The sequence below is a fragment of the Pleurodeles waltl genome, chromosome 3_1 (assembly GCF_031143425.1).
Source record: "Pleurodeles waltl isolate 20211129_DDA chromosome 3_1, aPleWal1.hap1.20221129, whole genome shotgun sequence".
Taxonomy (NCBI): Eukaryota; Metazoa; Chordata; class Amphibia; order Caudata; family Salamandridae; genus Pleurodeles; species Pleurodeles waltl.
In genome coordinates, this window is record NC_090440.1 from 1,761,451,463 (window position 1) to 1,761,476,632 (window position 25,170).

At 41.9% G+C, this 25,170-nt stretch overlaps 1 protein-coding gene across 11 annotated transcripts in view; it reads right to left on the bottom strand.

Annotated features, from left to right (window-relative positions):
• ARMC8 (armadillo repeat containing 8) overlaps window positions 1–25,170 on the bottom strand; it is a 526,273-nt gene that overhangs the window by 290,508 nt on the left and 210,595 nt on the right. For all 11 annotated transcript variants that reach the window (XM_069225737.1, XM_069225740.1, XM_069225739.1 and 8 more), the window contains exons 6-9: window positions 13,486–13,578; window positions 10,344–10,424; window positions 3,381–3,456; window positions 3,191–3,281 (exon numbers count right to left, since the gene is read on the bottom strand). In XM_069225737.1, the coding sequence (XP_069081838.1) occupies window positions 3,191–3,281; window positions 3,381–3,456; window positions 10,344–10,424; window positions 13,486–13,578 (341 nt within the window). The remainder of the gene's footprint in view (window positions 1–3,190; window positions 3,282–3,380; window positions 3,457–10,343; window positions 10,425–13,485; window positions 13,579–25,170) is intronic.

Here is a 25,170-nt window from a genome sequence, read left to right on the forward strand (position 1 = left end):
CCTGGAAGTTTAACTCCGAGTGACACTGTAAGTACGCTGGGCACATGGTCATTTATTGAAGTTGGCTGTTAGCAGCCAGTGTTAGGCGCAAGCAGCATCCTCTGTTTTCTTTAGGTTTTTTCATTGGGGCGCTTGATAACTAACAAAAGGTTATTGCAACAGAACAGCAACAATCAGGATCAAAAATATTGCATATTAGCACTCTACAACACGTGCACTTGGGCTTCCAGGGTTGCATAGGTTGAAGGCGCTGTATTTCCTTTGTTTCCTTATAGAACATCCTCATTGAGGCACGGCAAGCATGTCACCAGGGTGACAGTTCATGGGGGTTGTGTAGAGTAGTTCCTTCATGTGACATTGAATATCTTTATGAATATTTTTATTTTTAGACACCCCTGAAGGAGGGTCAGGTTACCCGGAATGCAATGGGTTTTGCAAATGTTTACACAATGAAGCAACATTAGTCTACAATGTCTATGGAAATGTCATGGATCTTACCTTGATTGAATGGAATATAATAAAAGTGAACTGTTGGAAAGTGTGCAATCTACATCAAATAATCAATATAGAGAATAGACTGCACTAAAGTGTTCTTCAAGTTTTTGGAAAAACAGAGAGCAAACCTACGGGTCAAAGCAAAGTGCAATCAGCTGGTGAGGTGGGTCCACCACCAGTGTCAGTGAAGCTGTATTGTTCCCTTGCCATCTTCCACTTTCTCAGAATTCTGGAGAAAAACCCTTATAACGTTTTGGCAACTTGTTCTGGTCTCACTATCTTGTTAAGGTTATTGACAAAATGTGGTTTGGAGAACATAGCCCTTACCATCCTTCCAGCATTTTCTGGGCTATAGTAACAACAGACCTTTGGCCGATGCTGGACATTTTAGTGTCTTTGCCAGGTATCTTGTGTTGTCATTTCTAATGCCACTGTAGGTGAGGCAAAGGGTCATGAAGATGAGAGGCTTGAGAAGAAAACCAGCATACTTCGTTTGTTTTTGGTATGTGGGTGAACTTCTACAAATCTCTGCTAAGAAATGCTGCAACACAGGGGCACCAAACCAAGACACTGAGCACGATGATGCCTCAAACAGATCAAACAGGATAAGGGCTTGCAATTTTCTCAAAAAAGCTGACAGAGCTTTTTATATAATTATTTAAATTTACTTAAACTTTTCACCATCTACTGCCAATTATGCACATTTTATTTAGATTTTTACAAGTCAGGAACATGTGCAGGAGACAATTTTATAATCTTCGAACAGCGTGCTAACAAAAATAACCAAGCTCAATCTGTTGATCTGGCTCAGCAACAAACTCCTATGGTCACTGGATATCAAAAAAGTAAACGTTCTTTTGATCAACAAATTTCATACTTTCTACCACACAACAAATTATTGTGTCTGGTGATCATTCATTTGATTTATTGGTTAAGAAAAATAATGTTTTCTCTAAGGGCCAGGAAAATGAAGTTATCACGACTGCTGACCAGATTAGGTCACTTTTGTCTTTCTGACTAGTTTGCTTAGTTTTTCTATGCCCCTAGTTATTTGTTTTACTTCATGGCACTTAAGAAATGAAACCCAAAAAAGTGCTCACAATCTAATGTACAAAAACACAATTCATTATTATTGTCCGAAAGCTCAAGTGATCAATCTTCAAACACAGAGATGAGAGGCTTAAGAGTCCAAACCATTCAGACAATTCTAATGCCCTGTACACCCAAAAAGCTTCCTCTGTGTTGCATCATTTTAAAAGGTCATTGATTATCGGAAGGCAAATGAACAGCATTAACTGCCTTTGTGATTAAGTATTCAATCCATCACTACGTTCTTGCGCAGTCAAAAAACAATCCCATCATTAGATATTTTGATGCTAAAGCTATACATTAATGTTTTCTACCAAGTATGCTGTTTTAAAGCATTGCATGCTTGCAGGAATTGACTAGATTTCAGAATCAGCCCTTGCAAAAAAGCTCAAACCCTGCAGCAAACTATGACTAGAATGGGTCCTGTGGAGGCATGGTTCATTCACTGGAGCGCATCCTGACCGGACACCAGCACGCAAGCCTGCACTCCACCAGGAAAATGCCAGAGTGGCAGTTAAGCCTTGCTAGCTTCTAAATTTAATGACGTCACCCCCTCAGCTTCATGGACTGCTCAAAGGCCGGAAATTAAAGGTAAGAGGTATAATCTCTATAGCTGTCACAAGACTCATCAAAATGCAATCAAATGATGATCTTTGTGGCACTTGTGCGGCATTCTTCAAATGAAATGCAACGCACTAAATATTTACTCACTGATTTCTACCCTTTAGACCCTAATTACATTTTTATGAGAACCAAAGAGCACTTTGGTGTCAAAAGATGCTAGCCTTTCCAATAGTAACATCTTATCTGAGCTTTCTCCATCAATATTTTCTGAATAGTATGCCATTACTGAGACTCAAAACTAACCCGGTTGGTGTACCAAGAGACAAATGGCTGCAACAACCTGATCAGCTGCTTCAACCATGCTCCCCAAACTAAAGGAATTTGCTATCACTGCTACAACGCTTGCAAATTTACTCTTAGCTCTACTACAACCAGTATGAAGCTAGCACCTGATACTCTGGTTGTTCATATAGTCCTTATTTCCTAATATGAATAACGCATGCATAAACATTGTTGTATGTTTGTACTTATTGTGGCTGCAATCAGTGCATCACACATAGAACCAGAGACTGAAACCCATCTTATTTCAGAGCTGTTCATAAAGAAGGATGTCCTTCACTACTCTCGCACTCCCAGAATCTTAAAAAGGCAATCCTTTTCCTCCCCCAATGTGGCAAATGGTGTTTGAAGCAGGATGCTCTCACTCTCCAAAGAGTACTTTGTGCCTTTGGAACCCTCAATCCATTTTTTCAATGGTTTTTAGAGGTCAAGCATCTAGAAAAACATTGCCTTTCAGTGTAGAAAAAAAAGGAAAGGTGTGATGTTCAATAGTGGTCACTAAGAAGAGATTAATATATTAAAAATCAATTAACAATGTTACTATAAGGTATATCCAATTTCGACGCTACTTTTGCCACATATTTCGTAGCCCTTCCATTCATTTTTTTCCACTATTTAAGCTGAACAGCCCAAATATTTAAAAAGAAATCCTTAACAGAACAACAATTCTATACTCACAAACATTGTGCATTATTAAAATTACCATTTGGCAGCTGTAAGCTGCATTTCAATAGGCTTATCTCGTTGCAACATCTTTGCAAAGATCTGTGGTAATAGTTCGCCATCAACCAAAACTGTAAAAGACAGCAAGAGAAAAACACAGCATTCAACTCTTTGAATAATAATCCATTTCAAGAGAATTAGAAAGAGGCCAGGAAGCAAACTTTGCTCACCATTCACCAAGGTCATGGATACCTGCGGGTTCTCGAAAGCGAACACAGAAAAGCATTTAAGTGCTTGCATTCGGACCTGTAAAAGGAAATATGATATCACAACAGGTTTATAAATATAATGTGCCAATCTAGTAACTCTTTAAAGGTTTTCTAACTACCCAGGGTTTTAAAAAACAATGTAAGGAATATGTTACTTTTCTTTTCATGGCATGAAGTGCTGTAGATTCACAAGCTTTGCACACTCCTGCCATATTGTGTTGGGTCTGAATGTGTGCAAGTTGTTTTTCTCTGAAAAAGTCTTTCGAGTCACAAGGTAGAGTGACGAATTCTCTTGGTGATAATCCGCATGGGCATCAACTCCATTGGTAGATTGCTTTTGCACAGGCAGGTGAGAATGGAGTGTACAGTAAGTGTAAGTAATGAGACGTTCATGTGAAAAGAAAGCAAAATTGCAACAGCCATAGGTATCTAGGGAGGATGGTGGGCTCATGTGAATCTACAGCACTACATGTCAGGAACAAATGCTTACAGGATAATTAACATATCCCATTCCAGGCATTTGTGGCTGTAGATACACATGCTTTGCATAGACTGTAAAGCTGTCTTCCTCATAAGTGGTGGCTACCCTGTGGGTGTTTCAGTTGCCCGGAAAAGTGTATGCAGCACTGCCTGACCTACATTGGCTTGTTGGTGTGATAGAATATCCGCACATTAGGTCTAGTGAACATGTGTAGTGAACGTATAGACTATGTAGCTGATTTGCTTATGTCAACTATTGGAATATTTCCTAGTAAAGCCATGTTTGCTCCTTTCTTCCTAAGAGAATATACTCTAGGAGTTGTAGGTAGGGGTCTTTAGGCTTTAGCTTAACAAGTCTGAATGCACTAAACTAGCCATCTGGCTATACCTGATTTGGATATAGGCTTTTATTACTGGAGTGGGGCAAAAACAATAGTTTCTTAGTTTTTCTGCAAGTTTTAGTTCTATCAATATAGAACATAAGAGCTCTTTTAACATCTTATGTGTGGAAAGCCCTCTCCATAAATAAATCTGGTTGTGGGAAAAAAACAGAAACTCAATTGACTTATTGAGGTGAAAGTGAGGACAACTTTAGAGAGGAATTCGGGGATGATGCGGGAAACCATACTGCCTCTGTGGAGCTGGCAGAAAGGTTTATTAAAGGTTACAGCCTGGAGATCACATCTAAGTGAGGTAATAGCAATTAAAAATGCTATTTTCCAAGGGAAGTACAGAAGGGAGTATGAAAGCAGGGGATCAAATGGAGGACCCATCAGTAATGTAAGAACAATGTTAAGGGTGCATAAGGGTGCAGGTGGAAACTCTGGTGGAATAACTCTTTGTAGCCTCTCTATGAAGGCTTTAACGACTGATAATTTGAATAAAGAAATATGATGTCTATTCTGTAGATAGGCAGCCACTGCAGCAAGATGTAATCTTATCGATGTGAATGCAAACCCAGATTTTTGCAAATGAAGCAGGTAGCAGGCAATGTCTTGTACACTGGCTCTGAAAGCATCAATATGTTTTGTATGGCAATATTAGCCAAATCTTTTCCATTTTGGCGCGTAGCATGCTCGGGTGGTAGGTCTACAGACTTCTTTAAGAATGGTCACACATTCAGGTGGCAGACTGAGGTAAACAAACTCTATGGCCTCATGAGCCAGATTGCCAAGTTGAGAGTTTTAGAATCTGGGTGCCTGATTTCCCCATGGTTCTGAATGAGAAGGTCTGGCCTGTCAGAGTTCTTGGGGGGAACTTCAGAGAGGTACACTAATGCTGTGAACCAGGGCTGACAAGCTCAAGTGGGAGCCACTAGTATCAGTGTAAGACATGTTTGCCTGAGCTTCCAAACTAGAAATGGAAGCAGAAGGGGAAAAGCTTAGGCAAATATCCCTGACCAAGTCATCCATAGTGTGTTGGCCTTGGATGGTGAGAATGGGAGCCTGGGCATGAAGTTTGGGCATTTTGCGTTTTCTGGGGTTGCAAAGATCTATTTGGGAGACAATCTGTGGAAGTATGGAAGGAGACTTGGGGGCAGTTTTTCCACTCATGGACATCTTGCTGCATCCTGCTGAGGAGGTCTGTAAATGTGTCTATTCATGGTAGGTATACCACTAAAAGGTGGATGTTAAAAAGTAGAGCCCATCGCCAAAGGGTCTGGATTGGTGAGATAACTGTGGAGACTGTGTGTCCCTCTGCCCCCTGCTTTTGTAGATAGGATATTGCTGTCATATTGTCCATCTGGACTAGGACAATCTTGTAGATCAGGTGAGGTAGGAATGCTTTCAACGCTAGGTGAACAGCTTGAAGCTCTAGGTAGCTGATGAGACATCAGTGTTTGGCATCCCAGAGACCTTGTACTTTGAGATCCTTCAAGTGTGCACTTCATCCCATGAGTGCTGTGTCCATCGTGACAGTAATGTGGGGAACATGGCCAAGAAAATGCCACCCTTTTAACAGGTTACTGGTATTCCACCAGAGAAAGTGATGAGTTTGGGGGTCTATCACCACTACATCAGCTGACCTTGTGATTGAGACCAAATTGTGCTAAATATTCCTGTAACAGACGTATGTGTAGTTTGGCATGAGGTACTATGGCAATGCAGGAGGCCATCACCCCTAAGAGGCGCATGACTGTCCTCACTGTGATTTGTTGATTTGTCTGAAATTCTAGAGTCTTGCAGTACTTGGATAGGCTAATCCTATTTGTGTGTTTAGAGCAGCCCCTAAATATGGCTGAACCTGTAGAGGGTGTAGGTGAGACTTGGTAACCATGTTGAACGTCAAGCGGTGGAGCAGATCTACTGTATCCGGAGTGTGTTGTTGAGACTGCTGATGAGTGTTGGCTTTGATAAGCCAATCGTCCAGATTTGGAAATACATGGAGTTTTTGTCTGCGTAGATGTCTGCTACCACCGCTAGGCACTTGGTGAATACCCTGGGAGCAACAGTCACCCCGAAAGAAGTAATATGTGCCGCCCACCACAAACCTGAGATATTGGCGATAGCTTGGGTGTACTGGTATGTGAAAATAGGTGTTCTTTAGGTCTAGTGTAGTCATAAAGTCGCCCTGTTGGAGAAGTGGGATCATGCTTTGCAAGCTGACCATGTGGAAGTGCTCTGACAGGATGTACTGGTTTAGTGTCCTGAGATCTAAGATTGGCTGTAAAGATCTGTCTTTTTTGGCTATTAGGAGGTATAGAGGGTATACCCCTGAGCCCAGGTGTTGAAGAGGGACAGTTTGTTTGATTTTCCAGTGATAGCCTGTGCGCACGAGGTGGAATGTTGGGATGTGCGGTACAGAGTACCAGACAATAGCCATGTTGGATAATGGCTAACACCCACTGGTTTGATGTAATTGTTTGCCATGCAGGTAAAAAACAAAAAAAATCCTGTAACTCTCCTCCGAAAGTGCGAGGGGAGGAACTCTTATTTCTACCTTTGGCCGGTGTAACGTCCTCCATCTCGAAATTGACCTAGAGATCGGAGTTGGGACCACCCTTGATGGAAAACGCCACTTCTTCCGCATCCCACAGCCAATAGTGGCCTTGCTCTTCTTCTGCGTGTTCATGACCAAAGAAGTCTGGAGTGTCCTCGATCTCAGTCAACGACATTTCAAGGCAACGCGCTTGAAGGATTTTCTTCAAGCAGAAGGATTTATACGTGTTGCAATCCACTTCCCTTTGTTCTGGCGACAAACACAAGTTACGGACCAAATGTTTGTCAGAGCAGGGATATTTCGCGTGGCAAAGCAGACAGTAACGAAAGGGCATCCTTTCCATCACCACCCAGATATTCTCTGAAGAATGTGATGGAGTCCGAAGGAGGGTCGGAAGGGTGAGGCCTTGCAGGGGCTGCGGTCGAAGCAAACTAACCCGATGAGCGAAGTGGATGTAACTTGATACGCAGAAGGGAAACACAATCTAAATAATCCCGGCAAAAGGAATGGTGTTGCATGAACCCAAAGGAGAACTGTGACGGATTTTAAACTAAGCATAGGCACATATGTCTGAACCAGACGGCTAAAAGAAAACTGAGAATGGAGTTGATGTCCATGCACGTTATCACTAAGAGGAGTAGTAGAACTCTACCCCGTGACATGAAAGACTTCTTTGAAGAAAACAACTTGCACACATCCAGACCCAACACTTGATGGCAGGAGTATGAAAAGCATGTGTATCTACAGCCACACATGCCTCAAACATATTTTTTTATCTGAATATTTTACACACAAATTAAACCAGATGCTTGGATGGATTAACTGGCACTGTGCATTGCCTAAGGAAACACCACTGTGGACTGGAAACAGGCTGATACACAAACAGCAAAATTGGAAGGTTGTCGGCCTGGTACATTATCGGAATCTCTAAACTGGGTGACGTTTGGGAGGGCAGAACCATACGCAAATGTCACTATCTTAAGGACACAAAGAAATGCACACAACACAATTTTACTGATACTTACAGATACTCCATGCACTAGAGAGATACAAGTGAAACTTGCACGCCCTCCTGCATCACAACCCCACAGAGACACACATCACAATGACCCAGCTAAGAGGAAAGGGGATTTCAACAAAGTACTGTACACTACTGACGAAAACCCCACATACCACAATAGCACTGAAAGCGTGATGGGAACGGGATGTGGGCACCCTGGAGGAAGAGGGCTGGAACTGGGTAGAAGCAAAAAGGACCCTAGATAGGACTACTGTGCCAAAGCTGAGCAATATGTATATAAAGCTAGGGGGATGCCTAGCGAAACATCAAAAATTTGGGGGTGACTCTCTGGAGATTCACATAAATCAAGTGTGATGCAGCTTAGTGGCAGCGCTCGATGTGTCAGACAAATCTCTGTTTTGCTGTACTTGGTAAACATTTTCTATAATGAAACATTTAATAAAAAGAGTTTGACATTTTTTTAAAATAAAATAAAAAAAAACGCAGGTGGAGAAAACCTCTTCTGAAAAAGAAGGTAAACATGAGCAAAAGTGCCAACAGGTAAAGCTGTCAATTGAATCTAAGCTCCACCAGGAAACATCTGAGATAGATATGCAATCTGTAGAACAGAGCCCGTCAACTGTTTCATTTTAACCACTCAATGCCAGGCATTAAGAAGTCCTGGAAAAAAATGTATGTGGATTCCATTTTGTATTTTATGTCCCACTGATTAAGGAATTTGTGTTTGTATGTGCACTACTTTTTGACCACTCACTTGTTTTCATTTGGTCAGTGCCATCACTTGTAGCACCTAATCACAAATTGGAATTGGCATTTCAATTTGTTCATGTAAAAAATAATTAAAGTAATAAACTTGTAGCACACTGACTGTGACAACAGAGCATTTGAATAGGATAGCCTCAGTAGAAGACTTGAATGTGTCTTGAAGTGATTCCTTTTGGAACAGTTTTTTGTATATATATTTAGATATGGTGAGATCTCTAAGGGGTACACAGTCTGCCTCGGCCACAGGACTATTATCTGGTCCAGGTTAAATGTGCTATTGATGTATGTGGTATGATAAAAACAAGACACCAGAGTAAGACTGTAATCTAATGATACAATATGCATATGGAAGTAATGCAACGGATATTGTTTTTTTTGCTTACTAATAAAATGCTATAAAATATTTGACATACTTTACTTTGCGTTAAGAAATGGAAGGAGTTTCTGTGGATAGATGTCAATACCGCGCATCCGAGGCACCAAGAAAAGGCAAACTGCATTTATAGACACCGTTTAATTATTCTCTTCTTCACCAAGTAACTCATGGCTTGCAACTTCCAGCTTTATTCCAACATTGCTCCTGCCACCACAGCGGTTGTGTTACAGGCACAGCAGATACTTATCAATGTAGCCAGCATTGCACTCAGTGTGGAGATATTTGCTCAGTAGACGCTCTCACATGATTGGTGAAATTGTGAAGACCATAATGGAGAAGACCTAAATTCCTTTATGTAGCCTTGACTGATAAAGGCAAAGGGAGCTTATCCATCCAATACTCTGAGAAAATATAATAACTTAATGTGGAATGGGTGAATTGCTTCCTCTTCAGTGGTGGCACAAACCATGAACAGAAATAGAACCAGGAGCACTCTTTTATAAAGTAACAAAAGGCAGCTTAAAGAGTACCAGCTTATCAATTCCTGACCCAGGTCCCACTCCTGTAATATTCATGCCATTGGAGCTAAAGCACCAAAATATGACCACCTATTTTTAGAAAAATCAAACGATAAAACAGCAGCCATTAATGGAACTGTAGAAGTAATAATATTAACATGAATGAACTAAGTGGACAAAACAATTTCCTGGGGAAAACATCTAGAAGAAAAATACAATACCATCTGAGGTACTAACATTTATGATACTTGAAACCTCTAGACTACTAGTAATGGTATTTAAGAGTCCACAGCTTAAGATCAAATGTTGGAATTAAGGGACATAACATCAAATTATGTAAGGAAACGTCTCCGTTACCAGTGGTTTCATGTGTGGGCACCACATACAGGTGAAATGTGGGAAAAAACTATGCACAACATAGTGAGGAGTTTCAAACAGTTTACATTCAAATACATGCTGCATGTAGAGAAAATGCTGTAAGTGTGTACAAAGGGTTTTAAGACCGTAAAAGTAAAACATTAAATATATTATGCACATTTATGTCTTTGAGCTGGGTAGATGTGCATTTATTTATACAGTTGTTCAACTTTATAAGACTGGGGCGCTAAGTGAAAACCTGGTAGTTTAATCAAGCTTTCAACATGACATCTTAACTTGGGCATTGCTTTGATCAGCTCTCCTTTATGATTTGAGTGTCTAGAAGGCTACAAAAAACAATGTTAAGATAACAGGGCACTTGAGCACATTATTAGCTTTGAATCTGGAGACAAGTCACCAAGGAGACCTGATTTCATCAAAAGTAACAACACAAGTTAACATCTTACTTTGTAGGAAGCTGATGTGAGCAGATGAGCAATATTCTGAACTGCCCCATGGTTAAATAAAATTGTCTGATGATCGGGAGCCTAAAAGAAAAAGAAAATATGCATACTCCATGAAATTGGTAAATGTAGATACATTGTGCTGTTAACGTGCAACTGTAGGCCGTATCCAGAAACCAAGACAAAAAAAAAACATCAGTCAAGAAAATGACATTAGAAGACTCCTGTAACATGACTGTCACCTGCATTGAAGGCAAAATCGCAGTGCACCTAGGTCTTTATCTTGCTGTGTGAAATATTGAGAGACTGTTTCCATTAGAATTCATTGCCCACATGAAACCTTTTAGCAAAGTGCATGCACATATGGAAGATAGGCCTAATACTACACCTACAAAAACAGAAAACTTCAAGCTTTCAATACCTTATCGGCTGTCGCAACAAAACTGGATGGCACCTTACAAGTCCTTGAAAAAAATGGAGCTGATAGAATCTAGCATAGCTAAAAGTGGAAATGACCATGCAAATCTCTCAATTAGAACACATTTTCCAACCTCATTAAAGTTAAGATTGTTAGCATTTCGCCAGACTTCGGACCTCTACTTTAACTATACGGGAGCTCTGACAGCCTGAGGGATCCACATCTCACAGATGCAAAACAGACCTCTTTCCATAGTTAAACTGAATCTGCTTGTATGCTCCATATTAACAAAAGTACATACGTTCAGCTCTGTAGTTCACTTTAGGCATCTACAGAGCCTTCCATCTATAAAAATATACACGCGTGACGTTTGGAAGTCTATGGTTGATAGACTTTATACCAGTAGGTTTACTGTGGGCCTTTGGCCCGTCACAAAAGTCACCTAACAGCAAGCATATGGCACTACCTGATGCTACAGTATAAATTACAAAGAAATGTGAAATTCACTAATAGGTACATTTTGTTATCTTGCACTTTGTGTGTTCGACTTAACTGCAATTTTTACACTTTCACACACCATAAAGAATTCCAAATCCTTGTGCTTTTGAGAGCAAGATGTACAATCCCACAATATAGCGGCTGCCTCATGTGCAAGGTCCTTGAAGTTATTAGCATTGCAAGCATTTGGCATGCACCAACAACCATTACCTGGCACAGAGAGAGCAATAGAACAATAACCAGAAAAGAAAATAACCTACGACACAGGTAAAAGGTGTGAGTGAAATTCAACATTGGAGAGAGCCTGTGTTTGTGTGTTACCTTTTCTTCTTTAATGTTTAAAGGAGCCATTCGGTAACTAATGTCACTATACATCTCCAAATCAAAGCAAATGTCATCACATCATCACACATGGCAACATTCTTGAATGCCTATTGTTGATCATTGTTTCCTATGCAGGAGTGTATATAGAGAATTGTTTTTTTTTTCTCTAAACTGGATGCATCCCTTATGTCTCAGAAGATCCCACCTCTATATAGACTCTACTAAATTTTTTGCTTTGTCCAAAATTTGGAAAATGAGATTGCCTCCGGATATTCTAGCGGAAAAGTTTTTTTATTTATTTGTTTAAAGTCTACAAAAATGTGCCATTTACTTTGTGATACAAGTCTAACCTATAGCTGTAGCAAAACTTGTAGCTGTTCAACAAATATCAGAGCTCGAGAGTCAACTTGGAGGAGTCACCTAAACAGTATTGCCCCTAAAGGATATGAGCCTCAACTGCGTGGAACAGAAATCATAATTAACAATATTAAACTGCAATATAAAAGTTCTGTCACCATAAGAGTTTCCTTGGATACCGAATGCCCTTCATCTATCCTGGGACGTGTAGATTACAAGAAACTGCTTGTTCATCCTACTGACAGATGTTTGCTTAAGAAACAAAGCATTGTTTTAAAACCAAAGAAAAAAATGTTGAGATGCTCAAATCTGTGCAAACAAAAATGAACGAAAGACAAGTGAGCAAAAGGTTGACAAAATAATACAAGAATATATAGTGCATTCGGAAGACAGATAACTCTGTGGAAAAAGTAAAGAAGGATCTTAAACTGACAGAGCAACAACCGGCTAACATATGTAAGCTGAGGCAATAGTTACTAAAATGACAACATTAAGGATGAATTCATCTCATCAAAAATAATTTAAAGAATAAACAGGAAATCCCACTGAAAAAGCACAGGAGGATTCATCAATTGTCATCACCAGTTACAGCCATTTTGTGGAGTCCAAAAGGTGATGCACATTACAGGCCCCATGAATGGACCTAGGCTAAATACCTAAATGAAGGTAGAACCACACTGCTAACCTGAGACACTGGGCTAAAGTAAAATATTTGGACGACAGACTTTATGTGCACCAGCATTTCCATGTCTGCATCGTGGACAAAAAGAATACAGTTGCATCACTCTACTTTAAAAACTGAATAGCATTCCAAACTTGCTAACCATTCTGGAAGATCATCACCCCTTGCTGAATCGCTACTCTTGCTGGCTGAGCAGCACAAGGGGCTCTGTCAAATGATCAATGCACAAAATCCCCAAACTCTTAAAATGCAAAACTGAACGGTTTTAATTCTTCATTCTTTGTAATTTAATAGCTTTTATTCTTATTTATCAAACTCTTGTGCCAGCATGCTGTAAGCACTCTTTCATGAGCCTTAAGTAGAACTATAGCATATCAGAAATTAATAAATGAAACGCGATCGCAGGAAATCACAACATGCCTAAGCCCACTTGTTCATCCATCAACTGCCACAATGCAGCTAATCCAGCACTTTTCTCTAGAATGGCATACAGGTCCAAGAAGATGGTCCCCAACAGAGTGCATACATCATTCACAAAGAAAAAAGATTTTACCTGCAGCTAATAATGCACAAACTGGTGGCTTATAGGAAGGAACTGTACAAATCTAAGACACATCCACACCAGCTGTTGCCAGGTGGGATAATGCTTAATTCACTACTAACTCCTCACCTCCATCCCACACAAAGAGATCAAACTTGGTGGGCTACATCTACAAGGGATAGCTCCGATAACCAGACATCAAAAACCTACACAAAGATTCACCACTTTCAACACAGTGTGCTGACTGTGCAGTTACCTGTGAGAGCGACACAAGGCTTGGCCTAATATCTACACAGAAAGTATTTTGCTTCAGTTTATCCCATACCTTACAGCAGTGAGAGTAGATGTGACAAATATACTCCTGCGTACACCGTGACCGACTGAGTAATGACATGAGGTGGGGAATCACAGTTGCGTCCTGCAAAAACAATCAGAAGGGAAAGAGAATTAAGAAAATTATCTATCCAACAGTTTACAGAATTCACTAAGATAAACATAGATGAAAGTTCTCAATTGCAGAAACTAGAACGCCAAAACATTTGAGATTTTATTACTCAGCTTTCAATTTACAGAATAGTTTTGTGTACACAACAAATAAAAGAATTATAAAAGTAAGGACATTTGTATATCATCATTCATTAGTCTATTAGTTTGCTTAAACCTATAAACAGCACCCAGTAGGCTCCAAGGATCTGAACATCCTATTTAAGACTTTAGTCTCTGATAAATTTGCAGAGCGTAACAGGAAACAATACAAGTAAAGAAGAATAAAACAAGACTCAACAGACACAGCTAAACATTTAAGATCTTTACTGTTTAGTACGTACAATAACATGCACTGAACATAATAAACATTAGCAAAAAAAATATAGGAAACCCCCTCAGGCCATAAACACAAACATGCAAACAATTCTTTAGGTATGCTTACTGCAAAGATATAAATGACTACATGCAGGTATTGCATCATAGCAGCTGTAAGAGATGAGGTGAGAGTAGAAAGCATGACTACCTCCGGGATAAGTGCTTTGACCCCCTCCTCGCTGGTATTGCAGCACAGCGGCACTTAGAGTGTGAAGAGAAAATGTGACTACCTCAGGACTGCTGCTGCAACCCCTACTTGCCTTGATCGGACAGAAATTTGATGGCGCCCTCAATGCACGTGTATTCTCACTATTATCTGCATGGAGAAGAGCTAGAGCAGATACTTTTGGCCTCTTGTGGTTAAGAACAGTGGATGCTGTGTTTTTTTGCAGACAAGGGTCCGTCCCTGTAATGCCCCTAAAGAACGAGTTACTTACCTTCGGTAACGCCTTTTCTGGTGGATACACTAGCTACCTGTGGATTCCTCACTCATTGAATTTTCCCGCTGCAGCAGCTTTCGACGGAAATTTTCTTCCTAGCTTCTGCACGTCGACGAGGACGTCACAATTGCCCACGCGATGCCGTCTGACGACCAGATCTGATGAAGATTCCCAGCACCCAAAGGTACCTCTGCATCTGCAGCCCCCTAGACTTGGGGGATCCGATCGATGGTCCAGCAACATCCAGCAGGCTCCTCCCTTACCTGTCCAACCTTTGGTTTTCCACAAACGACTCCATGGACCCAGCCTGCAGGATCTTTATGATCCTCACCCCACGGTTCCTTCATTGGAAAGCATTGGGTGCCCAACTCTGTGTTTGCACCCGGCCGCCCATCTGTAGCTGAGGATGTGTGTTTGGTGCTGACCTGTGGCCCCCCCGGTGCGCATCTAACCCCTCCCCCAAGTCTGTGCCCTGAAGTCACGGATAGTTACCCGCAACCTGTTTCTTTCTGAGTTTCCCCCAGTCTCCATTAGATTCCATTAAAAACAAGACACCAAATTTGACCTCTGCACCCGGCCGGCCCTGTGTTGCGCTTTTGGGGTCAGCTTGAACCTTGACCTGTGGACATCCTAACCCCCAAAGACTGGGATCGTAAGTCAAGTACTTACCTGTAAACTGTATTAACATTTTTCCTCCCCCAGGACTGCATTGGTTCCTATGAGAAATTGTACTGTCTACTTTTGAAATTGAAAAGTGTTACTTGTAAACTGTTTTATCTGCAAAACCTAAACAAAGTACATAAGATATATAGGATTGATACAAACTTACAACTGTACTTATCTGCAAAGATCTTTTTTGTTCTAGACATAAATTAACAGAGTATGTTTTTGCTTTATAAAACACTGGCCTGGAGTTAGTCATTGAGTGTGTGCCTCATTTCTTGACTGTGTGTGTGTACAACAAATGCTTTGCACTACCCTCGGATAAGCCTAACTGCTCGACCACACAACCACAAAAGAGAGCATTAGCATTATCTACTTTAGCCTCTGTTAAGCCTCTGGGGATCCACTGGACTATGTGCACACTATACCTCATTTTGGTATGGTATATACAGAGCCGGCTTCCTACAAACGGGAGAAGGCAAGCTTTCTCTTCAAATGAAAATATTTAAGCTTTTTTGTTTGAATGGCCATTATAGGTGGCTTCTCTTTGCCACCACATCTTGACACCAGTACAAAAATACTAGCATCAATATCTTTCCATACATTTCCCTGAATGTACATGGCAGAGAATCGGCTTTGATGAGCTCAAAAGGAGACTACGAGCGCAGAGCATCAAGTACATGATGATGATGTTCCTAGCAAAGCTCCTAGTCATCTAATAAGGGAAAACACACTACCAGAAGAAGCAAGACTCTGGAAAGAATCTAGGGAAACATCAAGCGAAACAATGGAGCACACAGCTCTCAGAGAGAGGAGAACTAACTTCCCATGATGGGTAAAAGGTAAAAATATGAGTATGAGTGAGAGGAAGAAAGGGCATGCAACCTAAGGAACAAACAGGAGGGTTAGCAATTTACTAATTATACAAGCGCTTAGAGGAGAAAGCACTAAGGTATTTGCGGGCAAGTCAATATAGATTTCCTCCCCTCTTGTTTTCAGCTACCCTTTCTGGAGGGCATGAATAGTGTGGGGTACCAGAGATATCAGGATTCTATAGCTACAATTGTTGTTTGCTGTACAGGCATACATGGCGTATAAGGGTGAACAGACACTCTGCAAGCTTGCACAGAGGTAGGGTAGGAAGAGGTGAATAGGGTTCAATTGTTCTAGAAGTTGTGATTGACTGGTATCTTTTTGTCAGCTGATGTCATAGGCTCCTGTCTTTTACAGTGGATCATGTCATGGACCAGGAAGAATTTAATATGTGCTCACATGGCATTCACAGACGCAGAGAACCCACCAGTTAGATTCTTAAACACACCACCCTGGAATGGTAGTGGCATGAGGAGTAAAATCCAAAGTGGTGTGGTCCTCCAACACCCCAGAAGTAGTCATGTTACAGGAGACCCACTTAAAGGGAAATATTTGCACAGTTCCGGCGAGAGAAGGGTACAACGTGTTAGCTCAATCAGGCATCAAACTGGATTCTAAGGGGAACAGAGATCCTCACTATAATTTAGTCTCCTTTGTGATGGCACAAAAATGGATTGATGATCTGGGATGATCTGTGGTACTAACAGGGCACTATTAGTGGAAAGTCTTAATGTTTGTTTAGTGTATCTACCACGGACGTTACAGTACCAGAAGAAACTACAGTACCACTAAGGAAAGAGGGATATAGACTATTTTGCACATGTAAGAAAGCCCCTTCATATTAGAAGGTTACTTAAACGTAACACTAAAAGATGATCTTTACATGCAAGACTTCAAGAATAGGAAAATGGACTCCACCCTCAGCATCAGAGATGCTGTGTGCTTTATAGATCTGACAGTACTCAAGAGAAAGACAGTATTCCATTTATTCCAGGGCCCCCAATAATTTTTCATGCATATGTTGGCCACACGGGTAAATTTTGCAGAAGCAGATTTCTTGGTAAGGGAATATCAGACCACACACCCCTACTGGTTACATTTATAGGACAGGACGCTAGGCTAAACCAAGGCTGGTCTTCTGCCGCATAGTTTCTTAAGGTTAAAAACTGGTATAAATTATTATTATTTTTTTGTATTTTTTTTTAAGTACCTCTAGTGACCATCACTTTGATGAACAAAAATAAAGTGCAAACCCATATAGTAAAGTGGGAGGCCTATATCTCAGGAGCCAAGCAATCTCACACCCAGTAGGAAAAAAGAGAAGAGAAAAAGCAGGGTGCTTGAGTCTGAAAATCCTAAAGTTAGAAAAGGAATTTATACTAACTGATGTTGAGGCTCTGGGTACAGAGCAGAGGCTTAGGCAGCAGGAACACCTAGCCCTAGTTATGATTGAGGTACACAATTACTTTCTAACCCCTAAGAAGAAACTATATGAAATTATGAACAAAGCAGGGAAGCTACCTGCATGGCTGGGAAACAGAAAGAAGGACAATCTTGGTCCATGGGTTGATAACGTCGACATGGAAAAGAGTTCAAGATAATATAAATCTCACAGAAACTTTTGCTGAGTACTTCTCTTTAAGAAATGAAATGAAGGCGGGAGAAATCTGAACCTTTTGGGCGACATCCAAATACCCAAACTCTCTCAGGAAAACAAGGACACTCTCGAGCAAGATATTATATCTGACAGGATTAGTGAGCAAGTAAGGACCAACAATCGGTGATGGTCATGGGGCTTAACTGCCACCCAGCGGAATCATACAAGAGAATGACAGGCAAACCATCCGTCCATATCCTTAATATGCTTATGCACTAAGGGATGTTTACCTTATGAATGAAAACTAGCAACGACATAGGCAGTCCTGAACAATGGTAAGGCTCCAGAAAGATGCGTGTCTTGGCCAATATCTTCAAATGAAAAGAATAAAATACTGGTGATAGTACCGGCAACTCATATGTGGTTGTTGTTGGCACATTTGTACGTAAAGATAAATCAGGCTTTATGCCCAACAGGAGAACGAGATTCAATCTAAGAAGGCTCTGTGCGTTATGGGTTGATTTAGTATGCCAAAAAGTAGGAGAACCAACTATAATCCTGTCACTAGATGAGACCGTAGCCTTTGACATTCTTACATGTTCATGGACTTGAAAGAAAAGAGTTTGGACCTAAATTCATAAAGTGGATGAAACTGTAATAGAAAGACAATAGCAACAGCAATAAGTAGGAGTAGTGCCTTCCCACCAATATTTGTATTAGCTTTGGAGCCACTGGCATGTTGGGTCCTGAAAGATCCACTGGTAAGAGACCACTGGTGGGACAACACTAAACAAAATAGTATCTGTCTTTGTGGAGAATGTGTTTTTATAAATGGCTGAACCGATATCAACATGAAGATAAAGAGACCCGCTATCCCAATTATTTTCAATAAATCAATCTGAAAATGATTACTGACCTACCACAATTTTAGGGATTCTTTTATATTTTTATCATATTATTTAAGGATTATCCTACAATATTCATAAACAAGAAATAAATAAATTCCATTAAAATATAGATTCACTATAATTGAATCATTAATGTACATCAATAATACAGAATTCCAGCATGACAACTCAATATAATACATAAAAACAATGTTACCAAAGCCCCAGACAGTCATAACCAAACACTCTCTGACTCATACTAACATCCACTTCTCAGGTCACGTCCATGGAATCCGATTAGTACTGTATTGTAGCACCACCCCCATATTTTAGCCATAAGCTAATGAAAATGAAGGAAAAAGGTCCTGAAGAAGGTGGTTATGAATTACTGAAGCCACCAAACCATGCGTTGACCATGTGTCTATTCCCTGGGCTAGGACACATTGTTGGAAGATGAGAAGCATACACCCCTTCTTTGTGTTTTCATAGGGAAATCTGGGAAAAATGAGTAGTGGCTGTTAGTATGAGTAAGGGAGTGTTTTTTTATGACTGGATTAATGTCATTGTTTTATATAATTGTTTTTGTAAATGTTTTGGCCACAGTATTCATATCTCAGAAGATCGGGACAGTTTCACAGAATAGAATCTGATGTGAGTACTAGATAAATATAAGTAATGTGAGCCAATGAGGAAAATTACAGATCTCACTGATAGGTAGAGCTGCTTTATTCAAAATGATAGGTGTCAAACATTTGATAGAAAATCCAGATCCTCATTTTAAAAACAGATATGGTGAGTACAGCCATACTGCAAGATGGTGGTACAGATAGGATTGTTAAAATAGCCTTATGTAGGTCCACATGATGGAAAGGACTGCACAGAACAATTTAAAAAATATATAATTGGGCCTCCCAGATGGTAAAACATTTACTTAGGCTCTCATTACGACTTTGGCAGTTTCCTTGAAGACTGCTAAAGCCTCGGGTGTCAGAAAACCGCCCACCATATCATAGGTACTGCCGGATTTCCGCCACACTTTGGGAGGAAATCCAGCAGTTGTGCCTGTGGGCGGAGGCGTGCTGACAGTTCCAGCACTGGCCCCACCAGTAGGTCACCGCCAGCAGTATTATGGGCCATAATATGGCCTGGCAGTGTCCTGCTGGCGCGGCACTGTCGGCGATGGAAGCACCCCATCCTGTTCCCTGATGGACGACTTTCTACCGGGAACAGGTAAGGTGATCGTCCGACTGGGAAGGGTGGGGGGTGTTGTGTTGTGTGTGTGTGTGTATGAGTGTGTGGTGTCTGCGTGTGTGCATGAATGTGTGTATGCGTGGTTGTATGCGTGTCTGAATGTTGAAGTGAGTGCGTGTCTGCATGTAAGTGTGCGAGTGTGAATGTTGTGGTGAATGCATGTTTGTCTGCGTGTGAGTTTGCGTGTTTGGATGGGTTTGAGTATGCGTGCCTGAATGCATGTATGAATGTTGAAGTGAATGCGTTTATGAATGTTGTTGTGATTGCGTATTTGTACGTGTGTGAGCGAATGTGTGTATGTAAGTGTAGGTGAATGAGTATGCGTGGTGCGTCTGTGTGCACATATGCGAGGGGGAGACTGGTGCTGTGTCGGAAGGGCGGATGCTGTGGCTGAAGGGGAGACAAGGGGTGCTGTGGGTGGGACCGCCACATTTACCCTGGCAGTCAGCCAGGGTCAAAATGAGGGCCTTAGTGATTAACACTCAAGATCCAGGAAGTTAATCAGACAGAAATATACTAAACACTAAATGATATCTGGAAGACCACTATCAAGACAGTGCCCTGAAAGGACCAAAAACATGACTAAAATCTGGCAGGGAGCCAACTGGAAAATGGGATGAAAGGATATGATAGGGACTGCTAAAATGGAAGATACCTAGGTGCCAGAGTTCTAAACAAGCTTAAGATCCTACAAGAGGAATCAGAACTAACGGGCAACCAATACTATAATTACTTACAGCTCAGACACATTCAGGGAAAATACACAGCTGCTACAGGAAGACTATCCCCTGGAACATAGACTACTGGATGTCTCATTCAAGGACACACCATGTCACACATGTACAGAACCCTGGCAAATAATAAAAGAGATCACTTAAAGAGATAAGAAGTAAACAAAAATGGGATACAGGCATATTAGATAATGAAGACAGAGCACAGGCATGTAGACATCCACACGATGTGGCAATTAGGGAGTGCTGGAGGTTAATTCCATTGGAGCTCTTCAACTTCCACTATACACGATAATAGGTTTTAGACCTGGCATGCAGAGAGTGGTGTTACCCCAAACCTTTTGCCTTTCTGCTCCTATCTTTCTGACCATCTTTTTATCGGCTTTAGGACTCAGAGCACATTACCAGTGCTAAAGCGCATGTGCTTCTCCCCTAAAACATAACATTTGACTATTCACAATTGGCATATTTAATTCACATGCAAGTCCCTTGTAAAGTGGCATACCATATACTCAAGGCCTGTAAATTAAATGCTACAAGTGGGCCTGCAGCACTGATTGTGCCACCCACTTAAGTAGCCCTGTAAACATGTCTCAGGCCTACCACTGTAAAGCCTATGTGTGCAGTGTCACTACCACCCTGACATGGCAATTAAAACCTCTTGTCAAGTCTTAAACTCACCTTTTCTTACATATAAGTCACCCTTAAGGTAATCCCTAGGTAGCCCATAGGGCAGGGTGCCATGTAAGTAAAAGGCAGGACATATACTTTTAAGTTTTCATGTCCTGGTAATGAAAAACTCCTAAAGTCCTTCTCATAGGCCAGCTTTGAAAATTCCTTATACTACCTTTAAGCTGTAATTCCTGGTCTGAGATGAGATGCATCATGTTTAGGACCAATGAAATGGTAATAATAAATCCCTTTTACTGGTAAAGTCGGATTTATGATTACAATTTTTAAAATGCCACTTTTAGAAGGAGGCAATTATCTGTACTCAATGCCCTGTGTGCCCACAGTTTATCTCCAATACAAGTCTGGCTTTCGCTAGGTGACAGCTACACATATGCATTCCATTCAGACACCCACAATACAGGATACTTAGCTATATCTGCATTCATCTGCATACTGATGGGTCTTTCTGGGGAGAAGGTTGGAAAGGGCTCACACCTCAGAGGGTAGTGACGAGGGTCCACACAAAGGGGCTGATTACCTTCCACTGTTAGTCTGGAGCCGAAGCTGACCTGAAAGAAGGACCTATGCACTTCACAAGAACTCTTTGTAGTCATCCCTCACAGCAAAGGCACTTTCTAGTATAAGTACTGGGTCCCTGATCTACTAAAACCAGTACACTTCTGAACTCAAGAAAACGCTGCTGAGATTGACCCTTGAATATTCTGAAAAGAATACTGGGACTGTGGTGGGGCACTCTGTGTGAGGCCTTTAAGGTCACAATTAGGGGGTTGTATCAGCCTCCAGGCATACAGCTACAAAAAAACTGAAGACATACTACATTCACTAAAGAAAGACTATGAGCACCATTCCTGACACGAACACCCTGGCGACTATTAGAGTTAGAGAGCATCTGATGAAATTTAACGGTCTGGTGGCACAGGAATCGCAACACTTATCCAAACCCCATGCTGCATGTGCCTACGGGGTAGACCTGGCCGTAGTCTTGCTGGTAAACTAAGACCACCAAAACCAACCTCCACGAAGGAATGAAGACCATCGCCGAATGGATGAAGAACAGCTGCCTGAAACTGGAATAGAACAAAACTGCGGTCCTATTCTCAGCTCCACCCACTCCGCCTGGGACTCCTCCTGGTGGCCTGCCACACTGGCAACCACACCGACACCCGCCGACCACGCATGCAACCTGGGGTTCATCCTGGATTCATATCTATCAATGACCCAGCAAGTCAACGCCGTCTCTTCCGCCTGCTTCAACGCCCTCCGCCTGCTTCGGAAGATCTACAAATGGATCCCCACCGGAACCAGAAGGACGGTCACCCAAGCCCTTGTAAGCAGCAGACTGGACTACGGCAACGCCCTCTACGCAGGAACCACGGCCAGGCTCCAAAGAAGACTGCAACGCATACAGAACACCTCCGCGCTCCTCATCCTGGACATACCCCCCACATCACAGCCCCCCTTGAGACCTACACTGGCTTCCCGTCAACAAGAGAATCACGTTCAAACTCCTCACCCACGCTCACACAGCACTGCACAACACCGGACCAGAATACCTCAACAGACTGCTCTCCTTCTACACCTCGACCCGACAGCTTCGCTCCGCTGACCTTGCCCTTGCCACCCTCCCACACATCCACAGAACGACTGCCGGTGGCAGATCGTTCTCCCATCTCAGCACCAAGACGTGGAAAACACTTCCTATCCACCTGCGACAGACACAGGGCCTACTAACCTTCAAGAGACACCTGAAGACACGGCTGTTCGAGCACTAGCAGAACACAACTCCTCCCCCCCCCCTCAAAACCTTCATGGGTGAGTAGTGTGCTTTACAAATGCTTTGACTGATTGATTGAAGTGCGCGGATCCTATTGCGAAAATAGTGGATGCAGAAGCACACCCACACTACTCCACACCGTCCGTGCTTCTGGCCTTTAAAGACTTCTATACTACACTGTATAGCACTCGTAGCTCCACCACACGTGCCGAGATAGATGAGTACTTGGGGATGTGAGTTGACTTGGCTGTCTCCAGGCCAACATGATACCTCCCACAACCTATAACAATAGAAAACATCAAGGTCCCATTCGCACTATCCATAACAGTAAAGCCCCTGGACTAGAGAATTTTATAAAGAATTTGCTGAGCATCAAGCGCTACATTTACATGACATGCAGGAGGAAGCCTATCAGAAAAAAATACTACCTCCCTCATTGCGCGAAGCCTTGATTATGACTCTCTTGAAACAGGATAACGCCCCTCAATACTGTGTGCCCTACAGGCAACTGTCACTAATAAACATTGACATGAAAATACTAAGATGCTGGCGTTGCGCCTCCATCCTCTGCTTCCAAACTTAGTCTTACCTAAAAATGCTGCTGTGCGCCAGGATTGCCACTCTGCCAGGATTGACTGCTTTCAGGAACTGCTGCCCTGCTTTGCTGTGCTGCCCTGCTGATCTCTACCCTGTGGCCAAAGATTTGTACTACCAACCCAGAGTGACTCCGAGCAGCTTCTACTCTCCTGAGCTGCCTGCTACTTTCAATCACAACCCTAGAGGCTTTGCCACACTTCGCCACTTGCATCTGTGGGCTGCCCTGGGTAGCCCTGCTTTTCTTTGTCGCTCGCTACTTTCCGTAAACCGGAATGTCTTTGCCAAACTTTGTCGCTTGCATCTGTGAACTGCCTGGAGCAACACTGCTTTCCTTTGCCGCTAGCTACTTTCAGTCAACCCGAGCAGCTTCGCCAAACTCATCCGCTTGCACCCGTGAACCGTCCGGAGTGGCCCTGTTTTACTTTGCCACTCTCTACTTTCAGCTAAACTGAGCAGCTGCGCCAAACTTTGCTGCTATCATATGTGAACGGTCAGGAGCAGTCCGGTTTTCCTTTGCCGCTCGCTGCATTCAGTCAACCAGAGCGGCTTTGCCTAACTTTGCTGCTTGCATCAGGGAAACGCCCGGAGTGGCCTGCCTAAACCTTTGCAGGCCATCACTTCAGACAGCCACGCACCCTTCCCCCACTTGGCCATGTGTAGCACCCTGAGAGGAGACAGGACAGCACAGGAAACCATAAAAACATCTCACACCCGCTATTTATGAATTAGCTCTGTATTGTGACGATCTTAAATTAACCAGATAAACAAGCTTTTTTTTCTACATACTTGTGGAGTCTCTTTTTGTGGTGTACTTCCTGTGGTTATCGTGTGTGTGCTGCATAACTACTTTACACACTGCCTTCTCTGTTAAGCCTGCCTGCTCCACGCCAAGCTGCCAGAGGGTAAGCACAGGCTAATTTATGTTCTGTCACTGACTTGCCCTGACTAGACTGTGGTCCCTACTTTGTCAGGTTACATACCTCATACCAATTTCTAGCAATAGGGCATACTTAAAGACAATTTAAATGCCTTTGTGGCTGTAACCGGGTTGGGACCCTCTCACATGGACCCAAACACAAATTTTCTGGAACAATATTAAGAGGCACAACAATAGGGTATCTTATGATTTTTGTCATATGGAAATGCTTAACAATGCTGAGACAGTAACACCTGTTCTGTAATATAGCACTAATGCTTTTTAGTAGAGACGCTGACAAACATGAAGAATAGCAGATGGTATTCACAATGGGGCTTGGAGGGAAAATATGGACTGAGGCATTGCAGCCAAGACAGTGATATATGAGGCAAGGGGATGTCTCAAAAAAGAATGAAATAATATGAGAGATGTGGAAAGAAATTTGAGGGATTCATTTAGAAGGAACTACTGGGAGGACTAATGGGGTGGAAAGCCTTCAATAATATGGATTATGAAGCTAAAAATTAGCAAATGGTGAGCCCTGTAGTCGAAGCACAATGTAAAAATAAAGCAACTGGCATGTAAATTAAGTAATGCTCCATTTAATTATATAGAGTAATGTAACAAATGTATAGATACTTTGATATCTCAGAGCTACTGAAATGTGTACCATAGATAAAAACCTTAACTAAAAAAAGAATGCCACAGGATATTTTGCTGTTATTCC